The 23,637-nt window shown below is 36.8% G+C and overlaps 1 protein-coding gene across 1 annotated transcript in view; it reads left to right on the top strand.

Moving 5' to 3' along the window:
* REV3L (REV3 like, DNA directed polymerase zeta catalytic subunit) overlaps positions 1-23,637 on the top strand; it is a 112,712-nt gene that overhangs the window by 53,892 nt on the left and 35,183 nt on the right. Inside the window, exons 5-14 of the mRNA XM_042884841.1 lie at positions 1,124-1,220; positions 7,837-7,931; positions 8,515-8,619; positions 9,543-9,627; positions 9,713-9,861; positions 10,150-10,278; positions 11,422-11,656; positions 14,852-14,991; positions 17,989-22,183; positions 22,548-23,530. Coding sequence (XP_042740775.1) covers positions 1,124-1,220; positions 7,837-7,931; positions 8,515-8,619; positions 9,543-9,627; positions 9,713-9,861; positions 10,150-10,278; positions 11,422-11,656; positions 14,852-14,991; positions 17,989-22,183; positions 22,548-23,530 — 6,213 coding nt within the window. The remainder of the gene's footprint in view (positions 1-1,123; positions 1,221-7,836; positions 7,932-8,514; positions 8,620-9,542; positions 9,628-9,712; positions 9,862-10,149; positions 10,279-11,421; positions 11,657-14,851; positions 14,992-17,988; positions 22,184-22,547; positions 23,531-23,637) is intronic.

The raw sequence follows: 23,637 nt of genomic DNA, 5'->3' as shown, positions 1-23,637 counted from the left end.
TTTCCTTAGGTGTGTTTGTCATGGAGGTGGGCAGACAATTTCAATGCCTGAGAAAGATCAGCAGGTAAATTTGTAATAACGAGAGTACCCTGCTCTCAGCAGCTTGCATCCAGAAGACACAGAAGTTCCTCTTCAGTTCAAATCCTTCTCTTAATGGATAGTAAGGAATAGGGATGCATTTGTGTGCCATGTCCAAATAAAACTATTAAAAAACTGTTACAAAACTTTTATTGCTTCTCAGAAGTTGAATGTTCTTCTATAATATGACTCTAAAAGACCTTAATGTGTCAGTGTTAGAGTCTTTACAAATCTTCTTGTCATGCAGAGGAGATACTGTATCATTAAACCAATATAGCTGAGAAAATTCAAGGTTCCAAAGAGGTCTACTCTTTGACACTGGAGTGGGAGAGAGTAATTTTAAAGATTTCTCCTCTAATTCTGTCTTCTCCATCTCCATTCATAAGCTTTTTTTTTTATTTTTTTTCCCTTTCTTATGCTACATCCTGCATATATTGTTGTTCCTCCTTCTGAAGAGTGAACATTCACAAGACCACAAAGGAGGGGATTTCTCCAGCATGGCCTTGAAGTGCACTTCCTTGTACTGACACCTCCAAGCAAACTTAAAAAATGTTTTCTGAATTTGTAGATCAGACAACATGTTCCTTCCTTGTACATTTCTATTTAACTGCTACTGCATCTGGCCACGCATTTATTGTGTATATTCCAGATGCATTAATGGATAAGAAAGATAAAATGTGTTCATTGTTTCATTTGCGTTTCACTGTTTACTTCGGCTTCTATTTTCTACTGGGATCTCACCTGAGGACCCAGACACTTGGGAATCCTGAATTTTACCTGAAGCTAAGTAAGCTCAAAGAAAAAAGATAGAATTTAGGTTAAGATACAAGTGAACCACCACAGCAAATTTAATTCTAATAATGTCAGTGTTGAAAACATTTTTCATCTTATGCGTGTCAATAAAGTCAAGTCATTTATATGACTTTTTGAAGCCAATATCGTGCAGATGTTATTTATTCTTCAGAAGCATTTTGATAATATTAAATAATAGCTGCAATTTCTGAAGCATAAATGAACTAATTTCTCCTATTGTTTTTCTTTCCAGGTGATACATCAGGTGGAAGTAAGCACCACAGAATCAATTCTGCAGCAAATTCAAGCAGTGCTTCTTTCATCGAATGGGAAGAAGATGAAATACCAAGGTTGGCATGTCTATTATTTTTTTTTTTAGTGTGTGGTTTATTTGCTCATTAGTAGCAACTTGTATGTACTACAGGGTTCCAGTCCAGGCCCACATTTGAAGGTGACCCAGAGAATAATTATTTTGTTTCTTTGTGTTTTGATCATCTGAGACTATGTATCTCTTTTAAGTGCTGATAGAAACCCAACTGGGCTATAATAATAGCGATGTTTAAAATCTGTTTTTCTATTTCCTAGAAAATATGTTTCTAGCTAATGACTTCTAATGAAAAGCTAAACAATATAATAGGAGTGCTGCTCCATAAGTAATGCCTCCTATTTTGTTAGTTGTCCCACAGTGTCAGAGGCAGATGTTGGTGATATGATAGCAGAGATTGAACATTCCCACCAATGTTCCATTACATGTTGTTACTGTGTGGCATCAGAGGGGCAGTCTGACACAATGGTGTCTGGCATGGAACTGGGTATGAAGCGAAGGTGTGGAATTGAATTCCTCCGTACAGAAGTGGTGGCATCCACTGGCATTTATTGATGATTCCTGAATGTTTATGGAAACAAAACTGTGGATGTGAGCACATGAGGTGGTGGGTGGTGTGTTTCAGTTGTGGCAACAGAGACAGAGACTAGCTGTGCTAGTCTGGATTTTCACAAGCATGACATGCAGGCTCGTGTCACTTGTGAAAATACATAGCTAATGGTGTTGACTATGTTGAAAAAGTGTTCTGTAGCTGAGAATTTGCCATATCAAATATATTTGTTGTTCTCTTTGTGTCTGTTGTACTTTTCATGGAAATAAATAGGAGGCATTACTTTCAGAGCAGTCCACATCTTTATAGAGAGTATTTACACAGTTTGCAGGTTCTATTTTTTGTAATCAGCCTTAACTAAGATGTATAGTGTGTTACCAACATATTCCAGCCTGTCCATGTCAAACAGGAGCCATGTAAGAATCTTAGCTTAAAATTTTCGTGTCTGTCTTGTGTGCTCTTCTTATTTTCTAGCCTACAGTTTGCAACTTGGAATGACTTTGATAAGAAAAAGTATGTGTTTGGATTCATTAATACAAGATTTTTCCTCTTCCTTTTTATCTGAGTGGTAATCTACCAGTTGGAATTCCTTATAAGATCACATAGGGTCTTTTAGCCCATTTTTGAATTCCATCCTATTCCTGTTATTCTAGTTCTCAATTATACAGCTTGTTTTATGATACTGTGATCTGACTGCAGTATGTCTAACAGCCTGCCTTTTCAATGCATTTTATTAGTATGCTCCTGCATTTCCTGTCAACAGTATTAAAGAGATATGAAACAAATTCAGTCCTCAAAACTTGTCTATATTCATTGCTAAGAATTTCCTATCAACCCCAGTATCTTTTTTTCTATAAGCAGTAGGAATTTTACCTTTAGCCAGCTTCTTACTCACTTTAATAATTTAGGAACTAATTTACATCTCCAATTTAAATTACTTCCTATTTGATATTGTGTCAAATGTTCCTTTGTCTAGAAAATGAATTATTTTATTAAAGGTTTTCTATCATGACTGTGTTCCAAGTGCCACTGCAAAGTAGCAAATCTAAACTATTTTCCATTCATGATTTCACTTTTTGCTGTATCTGTATGAAATTCTCTGCTTCTTATAATTTCTTCTGGATTAATTATAGGAAACATCAATTTAAAACAGTATTCTTGTAATCATAATCATATTATAGTTTGTCCCTCTTTCAGATTACCTTCCTACTTCATTTCCTTTAAAATTCTGAAAACTTCCACTTATGTTAGTTGAATTAGCCTGTGAGTGTCATGATGAACCTTGCTGACGGAAGTCTCACTCAGTCAGTAGTATAGGAGATGTCTATCCAAGGTTTCTTAAGGTAAACTGTCTCAGATGTTTTCCCATATGGTTTTATTCTTGCAGTCTGCAGCATTACTAGATACATGTAAAGCTGGCCTTCTGCCTTTTTTCCTCCTTTTCTTTAACGAAGTGCATTCTTAATTCTAAACATGAGTTTTCTGTGTATAGCTATATATTCTTCGTTGTGTGATCCCAGCACAGTCTCTTCATTTTATTATTCAGTCTCCTTGAAGAGCTCACGTTTAAATACTTAAATGCTTTGTGAATCTTTCACCATTTGACTGCTGTTTCCGACAGTGCTTGGAGTGTCTCTTACATGTCATTACTGAACTCTGAAGTCTTTGTTCTTCATTTATATCAGATATGGGTGTCTTGTAAATATTCTACTACTTGTTACCTGTTTGTTATTGTTAGCTGGTCTATCAAGAAAAAGCAGAAGGGGAAAACAGTCAAATGTTGTTTGTTTGAAACCACATAGAGGATTGTTTTGTATAAATAATGAAGGTATCTGTTTAGTTGGTTTTGTATACATTCAGAATCTGCTCATAGATAGATTCCAACATGTATTTGCCATGTCCTTGCTGCATGTGATACCAAATTCCCTGTTTTGACCAAGCTGGCATTTCTTGACTTTTCTGGTACAGCAAATGGTTGAAATCTGATGCTAGATGTCTGGTAATAGGCAAAATATTATTTGAAAGTTTTATATATGCCAGTAACAGCATGTTATGTAGAAAAACACCAGTGATGAATCCTTATTTCAAAAACACATTTGAGAACTGTGCCAAAGTTTCTTGGTGGCTGAATTCACTCCTTAGTACTGGATAGCACCTTACTACTCTACTACTTTTCCAGAACAGCATATTCCATCCATCTCCTGTCTTGCTGCTGCTTAATCTGTTGCTGATACTGTTAGTTTACTGTACTAAGCCAGGAGTGGTTTTTTTTAGATCTAATTCTGGAGTGGTTCTGTTATGAAGTGGGCAAATGTCCAAAGGCAGTAGTGACTGGGAATCTCTGATGTTGTGAGGCTTTTAGGTATGATGCATGTGTTAGCACACATGGCACATGGAAAGCCCACTTAAAAATAGACATCAGTCACCTAAACCTGATAGTACTATCCAGCATCTTTAACAAGAGCTCTTCATATGAGTCACATTTATGTTATTCCTCGGGTAGCTGTTAATAAAAGATGAAGCACTTCCGTGGGTTCCAATGGGAATTTTCTGGTAAACATGAGACTAGGAGTAATCTCATGGTCAGGTCTCCCACTTGGGCATGGTGTGTTGAAAGTAGGATGATTGGTAGGATGTTTTTTGAGAAGTGTTTTCTTCCATAAATCCTAGATCTGCTACTGAGCTCTGTTTTATGTGGAAACGGCAAATTACACAGTCCAGCAGTTAAGTAATGTCAAAGATTTCTGCTACATTTCTGGCTGTCATGATTGCTTTTCTCACTTGTCAGAATGTACATGTTTTTATGTAGCCATTTGGTCTTTAATTAAATATGTATATTATTCAATTCATTGGAATGTACTGCAGACAAAGAAAGTTCTTCCATGAACAGAATATGGAATATCAAAATAATTATGTGAAGTGGTAGAGTCCTTGTCAGTGGAGTGGAATGACACCTTTTAGCTACTCTATGGTATTCATTTTATATCTACCATCCTCAGTTTAACATTATAAATAACTGAGACAGTCATCACAGAACTCATTTCCCTACCCTGTCATTAATGCTGGTGAATTAAGATACTGACCTTGACGCCCATCCTTCAGGATTTTTGAGGGCATTGAATGTAGCAAACTGTAGTGGATAATTTTTTAATACAGTGCCAGTTCTTGCTTTAATTCAGTGTCTTGGCACCTGACCAACCAATCCTCAATCCTCAATCTTTGAGCAGAGCTTTCGTCCTACTTTGTTATTATGACAGCGGTTAGTGCCAACAAACTTCTTTCCTCAAAAATGAGGTTCATTCTCCTTAATTCCTCTTCCTGTTTTCAAAGTAATTGATTTGGAGCTTTTTCTGCGTACACACATTAGATTTATATTTTAGTGTTTCACTTTTGTGTGCAGGTAGAAATGGGAATTTTCAATGAATTTGAAATGTATTTCTGGTAGCCTGGTCATGGCAATATGCTGTTCTGCAACCTTGATTTATCTTGCTTTTCAGCAGAGTAAACTTTGTTCTCATAAAGATAGGATGTTTCAGTTTCTGTACTTCTCCTCACCTAAAGCTGCCTTTTGTACATCTGTGTTCCAAATTCTGCCTTGCAAACAATTCCGTTTTTTGTTTTACAAAAGAAAGCTTAGATGCTATGAAGAAGTTTGACCAGGACTTGATAAGTATTATTCTCTAACCTTGTTCTAATGAAGATATTCTCAGATTGTTATTTTTTTTTAGATTACCTTGACATTATCTTGATTTTTGCAGAATAAATGCAATAGGAGTCCAGTGGTTAGTCTTTTACAGGGCAGTGTTTGTAGCAGACCACTTTGAGTGTCTTTCAAGAAATACTAACTGCTCATCACCTAAGGTAGTTTGTGTGCTCAACTAACTGAAGTCTGGATATACTCTGTCTTCTTCAGGCTGTCTTCTCACCTGGTAATTGTAGCATTATAGCTGTTCAGGATGTGGTTTGATTTGGGATTATGAGAAATACAGCTGTTTCATATATTTTCCTGGCATGCTATGAATATTTGCTTAAAATGAGCAAACCAGCATAAGAAACAGCAGTGTTCTTGCAGCCTCCTCCCTCATTCTTGTTTCCCAGTGGTTTTGCAGCTCTTTCAGATTATGTGATCAAAATGCAAGTTTCAGCTTGCTGCAGGTCCTCTTGCCTGCAGTGCAAACAGTCTCTAAGTGGTTTGAGTATGAGCATCCAAAGTATATGATGTGGAAAGAATGAATTTGATCATATTATGGACTTGTTTCTCAGCTGACATTGTGACTGTTAAGAAAAGGAAGTGATGACAATGGATAGTCCTTTAAGCGTACATTAGGACACGGGCTGTCTACTTCAGCTAAAAGACTGAGCTGCTCTGATGTAGGAATTCTGTGATCTACTCTTTTAATTATTACAACTGCTCAGAAACAGTACTGTTGACTAGGGAGGCTGGTAGCCATATGTTAATAAATAGTATCTTTCAGTTGTGAGTGAATTCTACCTGAGTGCTTTATGACTTCTGCCACGCTACTTTCTGCCTGTTTTTCATTTGGTAATTCATTTACCACATGGACTGTAAACAGCTCTTTTGCATGGGCTGTTTTCTAAGTAGTCAGAATTTTGCTTGTATAACAGAAGTATTATGTCTAAGCAGTTTAACTTTACGTTTCTTTTAGAGTTTTAAATAGCTTAATACTTACCTTCCAGAGAAGGTGTCAGAGATACCCAGCTTTTAAATATGATATTTGCTAGCTATTTGTGTTATAGTGACTTCTATTCAAGGTGTGCAGACAGGATTGGAAATACCATTGAATTATATTTTAGACTGTGTTCAGATTCTTGAGGCTGTGTTATTATGTTAGATTATTTAGGCATGCAAACATTGAGTCACCAGATAGTATAATGTATACAAAGGATCCTAAAAAGAGTCTGTTTGAGTTAAATAATAGCCTGTTTTAGTTTTCAGTAGTGTTGACGAGATCTTTTTACCTTTTCCCAAAAATTTTGAAAGGTTTTCCTATTTTTCTAGAATGGCTCAGGTTAGAAGGGACCTGAAAACCCACCCAGTTCCAACCCCTGCTGTGTGCAGGGCTGCCACCCCTCAGCTCAGCTGCCCAGGATCCCATCCAACCTGGCCTTGAGCACCTCCAGGAATGGGGCACCACAACTTATCTGGGCAACTGTGCCAGTGCCTCACCACCCTCTGAGTAAAGACTCTAACATCTAACTTCCATCTCTCCTCTTTTAGTTGAAAACCATTCCCTCTTATCCTATCACCATCAGAACTTTTAAGTCAGTATCTATTGTTTTTTGCAAGTTCTCTTTTAAGGCTGCAGTGAGCTTTCTCTTCTCCCAGTTCCCTCAGCCTTTCTTTGTATGAGAGGTGCTTCAGCCCTCTGATTGTCTTCTACAGACTTCCACATAAACTTTAGAGAAAGTTTCTTTCTTAGACTCCTCCATGCACTCCTTAAAATTAGTTCATTGACAGCAACAGGTGGAAGGCCACTGACCGTAGCAGATCTGTCCCTTAAAAGGATGATTATCAAATTGTTACAAAATAAGCTTGAATCTGTCTAATACTTCGTTTATGTTTTATAAGCCTTCCCCCAAGCACCCTTGGGGAGAGGTGAAGAGAGAGAAAAAAAAGAGTATATTCTGGAAAATAAAACATTTTTTTCCTCTTCTGTTATTTTTTTGGTTGCTCTGAAGTGTGAATGAAAAAGGAAGGTTTTTGCTCCTATTTCTTCTGGATATAAGATCATACCCACCTGTCCTATTGGCTGAGAGTGCTACAGAGCGTTTCAGATTATGTTTGATAGGGAGAATATTATGAAAAGTGCTGTAACATTTAGAATTGTTTACCAATTCTTTCTCTTCTTCCCACCAAAAGAAAACCCTTTAAACCGAAGAATCAAATTATGTCAACTAATTAGGTTTGGATATGAACATTAATTTAAGACTTTGCAGGTGAAGATGGGAAGTGGTACTTCTGTATTCATTCTCTTATCCCTCCTGATGTTAGTGCAGTTAGAAAACAGTGATTATGCATGTTTCAAAATAGCATAGATAAAATTAACCTATTGTGTTTATGTTGTCATAGTTCTTTAATGTTGAAAGGCGTTGAGCCACAAAGTACCTGTGAATTGGAGGTGGATGCAGTAGCTGCTGACATTTTAAATCAACTGGATATTGAAGGTGAAGTATTGATAACTTTCCACATAAATACTTTAGAACAGCAACTGTATTGTCTTCTTTTTGTAAGATTGAGCTCAGTTAAGCCACAATCCAGATTTCAGTGTTAGTAATCTATTAATCTCTACATTTCTAAGGTTTGTGAGAAGATAAATAAATAAACAAATTGAATAAACTCGGGAAGAAAGCATATTTTGAGAACAGTTTATATTTCTGAGCAGTAAGAAAAAAAAAAGACTTGCTAATGGATTACAGAAGGCTTCAGATCTACGTGTAAAAAGCCAACATCTAGTATATGTGTGTATGTATTCATGCATATAAGCATGCATACACAAACTTGGTGAGAAGACCAGTTAAAAATCTAGAAAACAAATAGGAATTGTATGCCGTAGCTTTTACCTAACACTGAATCCTTCTGCAAGGCAAGAATTGCAGTAAAAAATAATGAGGGGTTACAATGACAAGAGTTGAAGATGTGCGTTAGAAGGTTTTTTATTGTTTTTGTTTGTTTGTTTTTTAATATGGGGAAAGAATGTATTGTGTCATGCTGACAGACTTCCCTTCATGTATTATTGTGTACTTTTAGCCCAGATTGGCAGAAACCCTGGTTTGCAAGCTATATGGGAAGATGAAAAGCAGAGACGGAGAGAGAAATGTGAATCTTCTCAGATTAAGACACCAGATTCTCAAGGTAAAAACAAACAAAAAAAACAAAAATTGTGCAGCTATTTTTCAAAATCTTTGAAAGGGAAACAAGCAGAAGGTAGAAATGAAATAGGTGTATCAAATTTCAGGACTTCTTAGATGTACTCTTTCACATTTCTAAGCTTACTGATTCACCACTATATGTATTCCATATGAAAAGTAAGATACAAAACATTGCATTCTATTTGCTGCAGAGTGTGCTAGGCTGAATGAATGATAATGACAGTTAAGATTTCATACTTTGTGACAAAGGTATTTAAATGTTTAAATACTAGCAAAATTAAATATCTTATCCTGAAGCTTCCTATATTTATGCATAAGACCTGTTCCTTTGAATTAAAGCTAAGGTGATGTTAAATGAAAATTATATAGGGTAGAGAAATCCCTTATTTTTATGTAAAATTCATTTCACAGGAAAGACTGTGCTCTGCAGATTAATTGCATATTGAATAAGGCTATTCTCTGTAGAACCTAGGCCTATTTCTTTTAAAATATGAATGATATTTGGCAAGCAAGTCAGAAGATTGCAAAAAGGAAAGAGGTGTGTTCTGGGCTTAGGCAAACTGCTTTCTTACTGTGATTTTTTTTTTCTGTGTAATGCTATTCAGGCTGCATAAACCAGGATTTTCAAAATTGTTCACTGATTAAGTAGTCTTTTCTTGAATGCTCACTTTGATGTAATTGCAACATGATTTTAAATGCCATTGATACTTAGAAATGAAAATGAGATTGGTGGGAGTGTGTGGAGTATTTTAAAGTGTTTCAATACACTTGAAAAATCAGCCCTCAAATTTGGCACTTAGTGGACGCTTCTACTTTAAGCCACCTCCTAATAGAATTAGTAATTTGCTCTCTGTGTTGATAGGTCCAAGTAGAAGTGAATAACAAATATTTTTTTTTAATTTAAAGACCGTGGATTTGTGCCAGCAACAGAGAGTGAAAAGTATTTTCAGAAGAGACTCAAAGAAATCCTTAAGCAAAATGATTTCTCTGTGTAAGTATTTGGCCATTTGCCATAAACAATAATATTTTGAGCAGACCTTAAATACGCATTTAAAAATTGGTTTTCAATTAATTAGAACGTTGTCAGGATCAGTGGACTACAGTAATGGATCAGAGGAGTTCTCTGCTGAGCTAACACTACATTCTGAGGTACTTTCTCCAGAAACCTTTCAGTGTACGCCAGCAAATATGGTAGAAGTGCATGAAGATAAAAAGGTGAACAAAGGTGAGTATTTTTAATAGCTTATAATTGCTTAAGTGTGCTCTGTCGTGCTTTGGTTGTACTTATTAGCAGAACTAAGCCAAGTAAGATATGATTGTCTGTCTAAAAAAAAAAAACTAGTTTTTGCCTTTATTGCCTTATTTGTTAGAGTAAGCCTTTTTAGAATTGCTGTAACAAATAACAGAAACATACTTGAAAGTAAAATCCATTTAAACTGCTTTTCTTTCATAATGTATTGATGTCTGTGACTCTTTGAAGTTGTATCCATCTCTTTTTGATCTTCTGTTGAAGAATCCAATAGGATGCATACAGATAAAGAAGAGGAAGCACTTATTAATGAAGAAGCAATTTTAAACATTGTAGAGAATAGTCAGAGCTTTCATCGTTTGTCTCAAAAACTGAGTCAGACTACAGTTTTTTGTAAGTATGACCAGAAGGGCTTTTCTTTTTAGCAATTTTATTTTTCCACAGTCTGTTTTGTTAACTTACACTACTGATCATTAAAGAAAGTTAGTTACCTCAGAGAGTTTTCAAGCAAATTGCAACTTCACCTCTTCCACTGCAAAAACACCTTATTTTCCAATAATTTCACCAGGACAGTGTATTTGTAGAAGTTATATCTTTTACTGGTTCAGTAACCAGCCTTCTTGACAGGTGAGTTTAGTGCAGTCTCCTGTGGGATGTTACTCTTCCTTATGCTTTTGGGTTGTAGGACAAAAACCATTAGATTAAATAGGATTTTGACTATCTGTCAGTGCTATTCTATCAGTTCCCATGTCTTCCGAGAACATGCTCGTGAGCTACGTTTAGAAGTTCAGCTATCTAGATATACCATAGGCTGATAATGACAAACTGCAAGAAGAAATATTTGACAAAATGCATGGATACAAAAGAACGGTTGAAGGCAAAGAAGCAAGAAGAATAAAACATTAAAAAGATGGAGAGAGACTGTGACAGCAAACAAATGTGGGTGGCATGAGGGAAAAATAATAAAATAAGTCGCCAAATTGAATGGAAAGTTAGTTCAGGTAGAAATAATTCAAGTAGAGGAAGGTCTGTAGAGGAGACAAAAAACACGTACTTTATATTAGAAGATGCATAAAGTAGTACAAGGATAAGAAGTGGTGTTATTATGCACTGAAGCTCGTGCTCCAAAGTGTGGAAGGGAAAAATATTGAAAAACCCCTTTCCTCCAATACTTCTGATACATGCCTAGTGTGAATATATTAGGGGAGAGTGAGACTGAATTTGAGGAGGTATGGGAGGTTGGATGCAGGGAGAAGTGTTTCCACTAAATCTACTACATTTGGAACAGAAGGGCAGAAATAAAAATAATTTCAAAAAAAGGTTGCTAGTACTATAGAAAAACAGCTTGCAAAATAAGAATAAAACTGAAAAAAAGAAGCATGGAAAGAGCATTGTTTCTCTAGCCTACCTTGCTTTGAATAGTAGCAAATTAGTAGATTTTTAAATGGTTAGGATTTTGTTTTACAAGTAGATTATAAGCAGTGGTTAACAAATAGCACAAAATACAGACTTCATCTGTGTGGGCTCTTTCTGCAGTGGACAGCGCTGATGAGGCCATGATTGATGTGTTGGCTGGTTTGGAGAGTGATGGGTATCAGATGGAGCATCACAAAGCACTCTCTCACCATCGTTCTCTTGGAAGCTGTCGAAATTCTCAAAACAGTGATGATGAAGAAAATGAGCCACAGTGCGAGAAAGAAGAAATGGAACTTAGCTTGATAATGTCCCAGAGATGGGACAGTAGCATAGAAGAGCCCGGGCCAAAAAGAAGGTATATATGTGATTTTCTTTACTTAATCTTTCCTCTTTCACCCTCATATTTAGGTGTGCTAAAGTGCATTGTAGAGGAATCTCTTTTAACAGCACTGGAAAAATCAGCTGGTGCTGCAGCTTGTTAGTTTTATATGTGGATGTAGATTAAATGTTTAAGTTTGTTTAGACCTAAGCTTCTAATTTAGTGTTTGAGGAAAAACTGTGTAGTACTTTTTTTCCTACAAGTCTGGATATGAACATTGTAATAGTAAACTCTTTTTATAGTAATACCTATGCATATAGCACAAAATAATCTCGTATACTGCATGTACAACTTTCCTTGAAGTGAATGTTTAAGAAATATTCTTGTGAAGACTGACACGGAAGCCTGAGAAAAGCACCCATTCGTTTCCTTGCTCAAAGCTTAGATTAAAATGTGAATGTTTCTCTCTTTGCTGGACTGCTAAAGGTTGCAGACTTAATATTTTTAAGGTTAAGATTATTGAATTCTTCTCAGGTTGTAATGACTTTTTGTACAGTCTGCGTTGATGGATTTTGCAAGAAGCTATATCCAGTTTTTCTTCACCCTTGCATTTTGGGCAGACCTGGTATTTATATCTCTATTTGAAAGATGAGGGACTTAACAGATACAGCATTTTGATTTTTTTTAATATCAGAAATTACAATTATACTATGATTCAGAGAGCAAGAGAGGCTGTAATGGAATCAGAAGTTAGATCATTAGTTTCCTAGTTCTAGAGATACTTCATTTCTAAAGTAACTTTTCTTTGACCTTTTGATTTTATTTTTAAATTTTTCCTGTCACAGTAGTCAGGAAAGTTGGACTTTCCATCTAAAATGCTTAACATTGATCTTGGTAGCAGTTACTTTGTAAAACTAGTCTACATCTTGCAGCATTTATTAGCTTAGGTGCAGCTCTGTATGGGCATAACTGTACAATTTCTGAAGTCAAGTAGGATCCTGAATGAATTAACTGCTTTTATGCAATAAAGAATCCAACTTAAATCTCATAAGACTTGATGAGCTGGTTCATGAGTAACTTGGTCATGTACACCTACATGATCATCTCCAACAGAAGGCACTATGGAGTACATAACAGGTGTTACCCCATGGAGATCTCTGCAGGTCCACTTGTGATCCTTTCAGAATTTGGACTGACTTCAGAAGAGAGCATGGGTAGCTCTGTCCCCTGCATGATTCTGATCATGCACAGGGAGCCAGCTGGAGTTTCATGATGGATGTGATCCATTTCTGTTCATGGTTCCTTCTATTTGTACTGCTTCCTAATGCGAACATTCTATCACTTTTCTGTTATTGAGAATCCAGCAATCTTGTGATGTATCAAATAATATACTGGAATAATAGATTATGCAAAAAATGTCAGGGTGTAACAGTACCCTAGTGACTGAATTAGTCAGCTTGGGTTTGATTACTACTGAGAGAAAAAAATTCAGTGAGGCATGAACTGGTTCTTGAAGAGCCATATGGCAGTATCATGCTGCATCAGACAAAATTTCCTGGAATCTAAATGCTAGGCTGGAATGCCAACTGATTCAAGTTGTTCTTTGCAGAAGTCATCTCAATCCTGACTTGGTTTACTGGTGTTGACAAAGATTTGCTTTGTGCACAGAATCATAGCATAATCAAGGGTGGAAGAAGCATCTAAATGTTGCTTTGATCAAAACAGTTTTGACTGGATCAGTTGACTGGGATGAGTTAAGGTGCTGGACAAGTTAGGAGTATTTCTAAGAACAGAGATTGCATAGTCTTTATGGACAACACGTTCCAGTATTTGAACATCCTCCTCATCAAGAATGCTTCACTTGTACATAACGTTTCCCAAGGCAACCCTCTATCCTTTTCCCCCTTTCGTGCCACCACAGACAGCTGAATCTGATTTCTTCTTTTTATCTGCCCACTGCGTATTTCATAAGTGCAACAGGATCGTAGTTTTTTCTCAAGGCTGAGCAAATCCTATTTCCTTACCCTTCCTCCTCCTTTACATGTAGGTTGCTCAAGAAGTAATGCCTCCTATTTATTTCCATGGAAACTACAACAGCTTCCAAGAGCACAACAAGACTATTTGGTAGAGAAATTCTCAGTTACAAAACACTAATTTTTAACCTAGTCAACTCCATTAGCTATAAATTTTTGCTAGTGATGAACAAGAACCTGCATGCCACACTCATAAAAATATACACCAGCAGAGGTGACCTGCCATTTTGCAGCTGCTATGACAGTGAGATTGTTGAAATACACCACCCACTGCCTCACTATACTCATATCCGCTGCTTGGTCTCCATAAATGCTCAGCAAACATTGATGAATGTCAGTAGGTACAGATTTTCCATATGGAGCAATTCGATTCCACACTCTTACTTCATACATACTTCCATGTCAGATGCCATTCTGTTAGACTGCCCCTCTGCTGCCATCTGTCAAACAGGAACATACACCAGCATCTGCCTCTGATGTTGTGGATCAACATAATAAAATAGTAGACCTTACTTTTTGGATCAGCACTTGTTTATCACGTGCTACTGCCCCAAGTCACCTTGGTGACCCTCGGCTGGATTTGCTCCAGTTTTATTGGTGTCTACCCTGAGCCTAAAACTGAGCACATTTCTCCAGATGCAGCTGCACAGCTGCTAATACTGTCAACAGTCTTGCAGTCACAGTCCAGGGTGCGGCTATCTTTGCTACAGAGGTATGCTGCACACTCAGGTTCACCTTTGTCTCCCATGCTGTCCCCAATGGTTTTCCTAACAGCTAAACTAAAAGCACATTATGTAGTTGATTTAGTCCACAAATTTCAAGCAATTAAATTAAATTTCAGTGAAATTGGAACATGGTTTAGTGGGTAATATTAATGGTAGGTAGACAGTTGGACTTGATCTAAGAGGTCTTTTCCAACCTTATTGATTCTACGAAAATTAAGCATCTAACTCCCTTCTCTAACTTCTTGAACTAGTAAAACTTGCTGTTCTTCCCTGTAGATGTTAGATGTTTGACTGCTTTTCTTGCTTGTTAAAGTAATAATGATACTCTGAGTTTCCTAGTAAGAAATATAACGCATTTTTTATTTCACTTTGCTCACCCAAGTTACACAGCCTTTAAGCCTCATATGGCTAAAGGTATTTACCTATTTTCTATTGGTATTTTCTGCATTAGTTGATTCCATCATTTTCTGTAGGTCAGTTTGCAAAAATATGCATCGGAGTTCAACAGAAGAGGATTCGTCTTCAGAGGAAGAAATGGAGTGGAGTGGTAGCAATATGCTCCTAACTAATCTCTCTATACCTCAGCTAGATGGGACGGCAGATGAAAATGGTGGTAAGTAAACAGAAAAACAGCTTTGGAGTTGAATTGCTACCTGAATCATAATTTACCTTCAGATCAATTTGCTAATTCTTGGATATACTGAATGTCTTTGATTCTTGTCTCAGCTGGGAGGAATTATTTTCAACGGATTTCAGAAGCAGGCCTTTAACATCTTCCTTAAAAGTCAACAGTATTTTAATCTCAACACCCACAGGGAGTTACCAAGATCTTTATTTCCTACTGTATCAGTGATTCAAAAAAGAGTATCATTTGATTAGTTCTATGGATAAATTCTTTGTTGCAAGGGGTATTTTTCTGTTATTATTTGTTATGCAAGTATGGTGCTGAAATTAAAGATTCTGTAGGACCATTTATCCTGCTGTGATTTTGTTGTAAACAGTACATTGTGTAAATTTAGATGGTTAACTTTGCTTTGCAAATATACACCACCCGTGCTAAAATATGTAGAGCTTTTGAGTCTGTCTCATTCTGCAGGTTGCTTGTTCACGTTCTGGGATAACAAGACTTGAAATTATGCAGTAGAAGACTGCTGCAGAAAAAACTGCCTTTCAAAAATCTATAAAAATAAATTAATCTTTAGAGATATATTTTGCTATCTCTCTAACCTTCTGTCTTTGTTTGAAATAACCATGGTTAATAGAATGCAAGTTTTGAGATTTGGCAAATACATAAATGTTGTTACTTGTTCCATTAGACGAGCTGCATAATTTCATATTTATAAAATTCAGAGCAAAAAATGAAAAATGTACAGAACCCACTATGGAGGAAGGGGAAATATGTCTGTATACTGACATTTCGCAGTATTAAGTTCATTTTTGTTCTTGGTCTGATCAACAGTAATTGCTGTCCTTTGATTAAAAGACATTGTATTAGTCATGCTTGAATACCTTTTAAAATTTTAAATAGTGATTAGCATCATTTTTGTACAGAAATTTTTTCTTAATCCATAGTAAAAATGGGGTAGTGTAAAAATCTTGTTGGTGCTCATATATATACTTAATTTCCTATTGCTACATTTGGTCTTAGGGTAAGGAATGTAATCTATTGCTAGTTATGTATTAGTTAGTATCTCTTGTAGCTATTTGACAAAGAAACAAGAATCCTATATCAGTGTATAAAATACATGTCTTAATATGTTAATATAAACAATTCCATATTGAAGAAAATGAGCTATGCTTATTACGTTGACAGTCAGAACTATTCTTTCATGATTGCTGTTTCAAGTGTAGGTTTTTTTATCCTTTGCTTTTGTAGGTATAAATGGTAAGGTTAATACGTTACTTGATGTACTACTCAAATGACTTTTTGCAAAATACAGAATTGTAATTTCCTTATTTGCAGTACATTGTAACTTCCTGTAAAAAGGGATGCTTCTGGCTAATAAGACTGTATCCTGTATAACTGGATAACTGTAAACTGTAGAATATTTCAAATATTTGAATACTCTCATGGAGAAAAAGAAAGTCCACTTAAAATAAGTTTATTTGTTCTCATTTAATCAAACATAAAATAGTTCTATATAATAATAATTTCACTGCATATTCTTCTTAAAACAGGAGATATTCAAAACAGATCTCAGTCTAGGTCATCTGAATTATAAAGAAAAAAAAAAGGTTATCCGCACGAATCTCAGTGTCCATAACATCTGACTGATTTATAAATATTTTTGCAATTTTCTTATCTGAGTAATCTTCCAAATGTTCACTTGACATTTCACTGAACTCCCATTTTCTTCATCTTCCATTATCATCCTCGTTCTTTGTATGAATGGCTCCTCCTACACCCAAAGAATCACAGGCTGCATCTCCCAGATGTTTCACAGCTCAGCAACTCTGTGTTTGAAAATGTTATTAGAAACAGATTGAGACTTTCTTTTATTTTTTTCACCCACCTGCAAATAAATTGTGAAGGTGAAGGCACTATGAATCTTGGATAATCTTCAAATTGGTTTAGACTTAAAAGATGAATGCTTAAAGGATATCCCACGTAGTACGACAGTTTTCAACACGTATTTGCAAGTCATACAGCATGTTTCATAATTTATGTCCCCCTTCAGCATTTCAGCTAGAGGTTTGGGCACATGAACAAACTGCTGTGTGCCCTCAGCTCTGTAGTATCTGCCTCTGAAGTGGAATAAACTTCTTGAAGTTGCTTGGTGCTCACTGTGGTTAAGAAAAGCACACAATTAATGCATAGTAGTTGTTAATATGTTACTTACCAGGTGTCTGCACACCCTTATCCTGCAGTAGATGTGGTGAAAGTAGCAGTGAAAGAGAGAAATAGTCCTATTTATCATACCGCAAGTCTTCACAGGACAAGTACCACAGCTGGTTGTAGACCTTTGTGGAAATACTAATCCATGGGTATGAATTGATGATGTAACTAAATGGGGCAAGCTCCTCGTATAGACACCTGAATGAGTGTTGGGTTGCTCTGCTTTAAAAGTGCAGCAAACTATCTTACACTTATTGCACAGGATGGTTGATACAAAGCCCTTGCTATGTTGTAAGATCATACTTCACCTTTTTGTGGAATTACTTTTCTATATGGAAAAAATCATCTTAAGTATGTTACTTTCTTTTTCAGAACCAGGAAGCATTCATACTTCTCAGGGACAAAGCAGGATACAAGCTTTTTTAAAAGTTAATGTCTTTGTATTTAGCTTTCTGAAAATGATTTCAGAAGCCTTCTTTAAGCAAATCATTGTGAAATCTTTGGGAAATATATTCAAGCCCATAATTTATAAGTAACTGACAGAATATCTTGAGACACAGATGTATTTGTGTCTCAAGATGTGATTTTGATAAAGCAGCTCATGTATTTGGGGCCTGTAGTTATCATGATCATAAATGGCATGTGAGTTTGAATAGTATTGTTTTGGTTTCTATTGTGGGAGGGCTTTCATGAAAATATCGTTACAATAATTAATAGCTTAGTTATTCTTTTTTACAGGAAAACTAGAGTAAAATTGCTTGTCTTCCATTTCAGACAATCCTTTGAATAATGAAAGTTCTCGAACTCACTCCTCCGTCATTGCAACAAGCAAAATGTCTGTAAAGACCTCAATCTTTCACAAAGATGCTGCTACACTAGAACCCCCATCTTCTGCTAAAATTACTTTTCAGTGTAAACACACAAGTGCCCTTTCTAACCACGTTTTGAATAACGAAGATCTAGTCGAAGAACTCTCGCAACCAAACACAGAAACACGACCGGAACTTTCAGTTCATTCTCTTACAAAAGAAAGCACTTACACAGCAAAGTACCCAACATCATTCAGCAATAGTACCCACGCAGAAAACTCACATAAAGAGAGTAACAAGAAAGATACTCTTCCAGTTCCTTCATGTGAAAATAATATTTTTGAGTATGAAGATGATATTTCATCAGTGAGCAGACAGATACCTAGCAGGAAGTATACTAGCATTAGAAAGACTGAGAAAGATGTCTCTTTTATGCATGTGGGCCGCCACATTGGTGACAGCATATTGAATAAAAACTCTTTTAGCTTTTCTGATTTGAGCCACTCTGGCCACTCCAAAGGTAAAATATCCTCTGAACTAAATGAAAAAGCCAGCAGCGCAAGTATAAATAGTTTTTTTCCAGCAACAATTACAGAAAATTGTGAGTTGGTGTCTTGTTCAGGAGGCAGTCGAACTGTTGTACATTCACTTGAAAATAACGCTGATGAAGGTGGCCTTAATAAGCTTAAAATTAGGTATGAAGAATTTCAGGAGCATAAAACAGAAAAGCCAAGTCTCAGTCAACAAGCAGCACACTATATGTTCTTTCCTAGTGTTGTTCTTTCGAACTGTCTTAGCCGACCACAAAAGTTAGCTCCTGTGACATATAAATTACAGCAAGGTAACAAACAGTCCAGGTTGAAGCTGAATAAAAAGAAATATAGTTTTATCAATCATCAGGAGCCTGCAACTGTAAGTGATGTTGTATCAGTGAAGGAAAGCTGCTATACACAAGGTAATGGTTGTAGTAATATTCCTGATAAGGATAGTGCTTTACCTAGTGACTTAGTCCAAGTTCCTTTTGAGGCTTTTGAAAACAAAATGCCTACAAGTACTGCTCATTGTACTGACTGCCAAATTGGAGATGGATCTCTTGAAACTGAGCAGTCATTTGGATTATGTGGGAACAAATACACACTTCGAACTAAACGAAAGGTAAATTATGAGACTGAAGACAGTGAATCAAGCTTTGTCGCACACAACTCAAAAATTAATCTACCTCAACCAATAGAAAGTGTTGAAAGTTTGGATGGGTCTCAGAAGTCTCGAAAACGTAGAAGACTTTCTAAAAAACTGCCACCTGTTATTATTAAATATATTATCATCAATAGATTTAGAGGGAGAAAAAATATGCTTGTTAAACTAGGGAAAGTAGATTCTAGTGAGGAAAGAGTGGTACTCACAGAAGAAAAGATGAATTTATATAGAAAGCTTGCACCTTTAAAAGACTTTTGGCCAAAAGTTCCCGACTCTCCTGCAACCAAATATCCTATTTATCCACTAACGCCAAAGAAAAGTCATAAAAGAAAAGCAAAACATAAGTCAACCAAGAAAAAAGCTGGAAAACTGCAAAGAACAGGTACTAAAAATAACATTAAAAGAACTTTATCTTTCAGAAAAAGGACTCACACAATCCTTTCTCCTCCTTCACCATCCTATAATGCTGAAGCTGAAGACTGTGACTGTAACTATAGTGATGTTATGTCTAAATTAGGTTTTCTTTCTGAGAGAAGCACAAGCCCAGTAAACACATCACCACCTCGCTGCTGGTCTCCCACTGATCCAAAAGCAGAAGAAATTTTGACCAACCTGGACAGGGAAGCTTTACATAGTAGGGGTAATATGTACCACAACAGGACTGTTAATTCTAATGTAGGAAAAAATAGTCGAGCAAAAACTCAGGTTAAGAAATGTAAAAAGAAGTTTGCTAGCCCTACTGTATCCACCAAGAAAAAGAAAAAGATGAATCAGAGTGATAAAACAGCAGAGGATGGAAAGAAGAAACCTAGAACGAAACAAAGACAGAAAACAACAGAAAAAACGTCCTCAAGAAAACGCATGGTATTTAAAGATGAAAAAGGAAATAATCACTCTACCACGGAAGTGAAGTTTGTGCTGAAACATCAAGATCTGCCTGAGATGTCTTATAACTCACAGCCGCTTCATCATCGGAGAGATGGTCCTCTTCCTGGCTTTACAGCAGGATATCTGCCATCAGCACCGTTCCCCTCAGCAGCTGATACACAAGGTAATTCATCAGACCGTTTTCATGCATTGGTGGAACTTGATAAACCTTTAGATGCGCAGTGTTTGCCTGCTCCACGAGAAAACCCTCATGCATCTTTCACATCAACTCCTGTGGCATCTGGAAGAGAAGGACTGAAAGTGAGCTCTCAAAGGCCCAGGACTCAAAGTACTGTATTTAGAATGAAGGAATCTGCTCTCATTAAAAACATATTTGACTCATCTAATCACTCAACTCAGGTAACACAGAATGTGTGCATCTCTAAAGATAAGACCTTTGTAAAAGCAGAAGAGATAAAAAATTTCCAAAACAGATATTTACCATCAGCTGGGAAATTAGGTGAAGCTCGTGAGTCTTCGGACTCAACAAAGATGGATCAGTTGCATTCGACTAGTTATTTGCATTGTAAAGATAGTAATCAACAGCAGATTTTTTGTATACCAGAGGCATCCAAGCATTCTGATCCTTCTTCTTCTGTTCTTAAGTCATCTGAGGAAAGTCCAGGGCCTCTTCAGTTGCCTAAAAACTGTTTTGTAACCTCTTTGAAGAGTCCAGTGAAACAACTAAATTGGGATCAAAAACAGAAAGGATTTCTTTTGGAAATGTCGCATTTTAAACCTGAACCAGTAAAACAGAAGTCTCTGTCAGAAACAACCACGCAACCAAAACCCATTTCCCAGTATAAGAACAGGACTATAGTGGCGCCATCAGCATTCAGTGAGGGACAGTCTGGCCTGGCTGTTTTGAAGGAATTGCTCCAGAAGAGGCAACAGAAAGCTCAGAATGCAAATGTTACACAAGAACCAGTACTAGATAAAACACAGCTGAGCAGAGGTACCCCGTGCCCTCTTGAACAGAACAAAGCAGTCAAAAGGTCACGGTCAGCCACACCTAGAAAACCACGTGCTCCCAGGAGTACAAAACCTAAAGAAAAAACACCGAAACTTTCAAAAATGGAGTCTTTAAGCCAACAGGTCACTAGTCGTGTTGATCATTCTGTATCTGATGATAGCCCTATATTTTTTTCCGACCCTGGTTTTGAAAGCTGTTACTCCCTTGAAGATAGCTTATCTCCAGACCATAATTACAACTTTGATATTAATACTATAGGGCAAACTGGATTTTGCAGTTATTACTCTGCAAGCCAGTTTGTCCCAGCAGATCAAAATTTGCCCCAAAAATTTCTGAGTGATGCAGTTCAAGATCTTGGTTCTGTACAAACAACAGAAAATGACTTTCTATGTCGTAATGACCAAAAAACTGATGAAGAAAAACAGCATTCTTCAAGCACAAGTAAGTGGATAAGACCTGGTTCTCTGAGCCCTGACCTTTTTGAGAAAACCTCCCTGGATAGTAACGAGAACCACTGTCATAGTCAACGGAGGAAAAATGTTCATCCTTCAACTTCTAGATCTAACTCTATTGATACCTCTTGTATGCAAGAGACAGAGGTCTGCCTAAATGAAAAATTTAAATTGACTAGAAATACAAATAAAGAGAGATTTCTTAACCTTCCTCAGCCAACCAGCTCAGACTGGATTCAAAGCCACATTAGAAAAGAAACCACTTTTGAACCCTGTCAACCACTTGATTCAGTTAATACCTCTTTTACATCCGTACTGTCTTCTCCTGATGGTGAACTCATGGATGCAGCCTCTGTGGATTTAGACTTATATGTTTCAAGAAACAATGAAGCATTAACTCCAACTCCGGATAGTTCACCAAGATCCACCAGTTCTCCCTCACAGTCAAAAAATGGAAGTTTTACACCTCGTACTGCTCACATTCTTAAGCCGCTTATGTCCCCACCCAGTCGTGAAGAAATCATGGCAACTTTACTGGATCATGATCTCACAGAAACAGTTTATCAGGAACCATTTTGCAGTAATCCTTCTGATGCTCCAGAAAAGCCAAGGTACTGTCTTAAAGGCATTTCTATCTACATATGCTTGTAATTATATTAAGTTTAATTTATTCCTGTAAACAATCTTTTGCTGTTACGTGACACAGCTGCATGAAAGATTTCATCTGTTACATGTACATTTGAAGTTGAAAATTACTATACTTCCTCTGCAAACATCCTTTTTCATTCATAACACTTTCTTTTTTTATTGCTTGATATTAGTGAAAGTATGCCTGCTTGCTTTGTAAAAGATGGATACTGCCCACAGGAATTGTATTGTGAGAAGACTAGTTAGCTGAACTCTGCTAGTGTATAGTCTCAAAAACTGCCTGTGCAGTATAGTTTAAAGCAATGATTCAAACTATTTTCTTTTCAGGGAGATTGGAGGACAGCTTCTCACTGTAGAAACTAGGCTTCCAAATGACCTGCTTGAGTTTGAGGGAGACTTTTCATTAGAAGGGCTACGACTCTGGAAGACTGCATTTTCAGCAATGACTGAAGGTCCTAGACCAGGGTCACCTCCCCGTTTTGGTCACTCTGCTGCTAATAAAAGAGAAGGTAATAGCCATAAAACTAGCAAAGACAAAAAAATTGTTATAATGCCATGCAAGTGTGCTCCAAGCCAGCAACAAGTTCAGATATGGCTTCATGCCAAAGAAGAGTATGAACATTTCAAGAAATTGCCTAAGAATCATCCTGCTGAGCTGGAAAAGACAGCTGAGAATTTCGGCTCCACAGTATTGTCTGGAGAGAAATCTATAGAAGTAGCAAAAGCAGCTAAAGATTTAAATTTGTCAAGCCTGGAAGGTGGAAGACCTATAGTGCCTACAAAGGACTCTCCCGCTTCTGTGGCAGATCCTACAAAAGCACAAACCAGGGAAACCTATGACAAGTCTGTAAGTGCTGTAGGAGCTTCTATAAATATTAAAAGTGACATAGACTCAAATGAAACTACATCTGAAAGGAAGACACTTACCGCTTCAGCTCTAGAATGTGATAAGGAAGAGGAGGAAGAAGACTATTATGTCAGTTACAGTTCACCAGATTCTCCAGTGCTTCCACCTTGGCAACAAGTAGCATCTCCAGATCCCAAGCAGTCCAATTTACAAGATGCAGAGTGGAGAAGTCAGGATGTTATTTTGTCTTCTGTTGAAGAAAATAAAGTAGCGCCTGTTGGAAGCACACAAAATTCTCCATCCACCCAAGAGGACGTTAAGATGGCCTTTGACACATCTCCACTTCTACTTAATGTTGATCCTGGAAACTCTGGATCCATTTGCTTACATAGTACACCCATCACACAGAGAAAAAGTCACGACGGAATTCACGAAGTTCTTGGGTTTACTCCTTTATCAACAGGTAAATCCATTAAGTGATCTTAATGATACACAAAAAGCATTCCTGAATATGATATAATTCTTTTGACACGTTGAGAAAATTCCTTCACCCTCACAAAATTATATTTA

Source organism: Lagopus leucura, unplaced genomic scaffold, assembly GCF_019238085.1.
Source record: "Lagopus leucura isolate 7727_CA_CO unplaced genomic scaffold, USGS_WTPT01 Super-Scaffold_73, whole genome shotgun sequence".
In the NCBI taxonomy this organism is placed as follows: Eukaryota; Metazoa; Chordata; class Aves; order Galliformes; family Phasianidae; genus Lagopus; species Lagopus leucura.
Note: the sequence above shows the minus strand (reverse complement) of the source record. Positions and strands in the feature narration are given on the sequence as shown.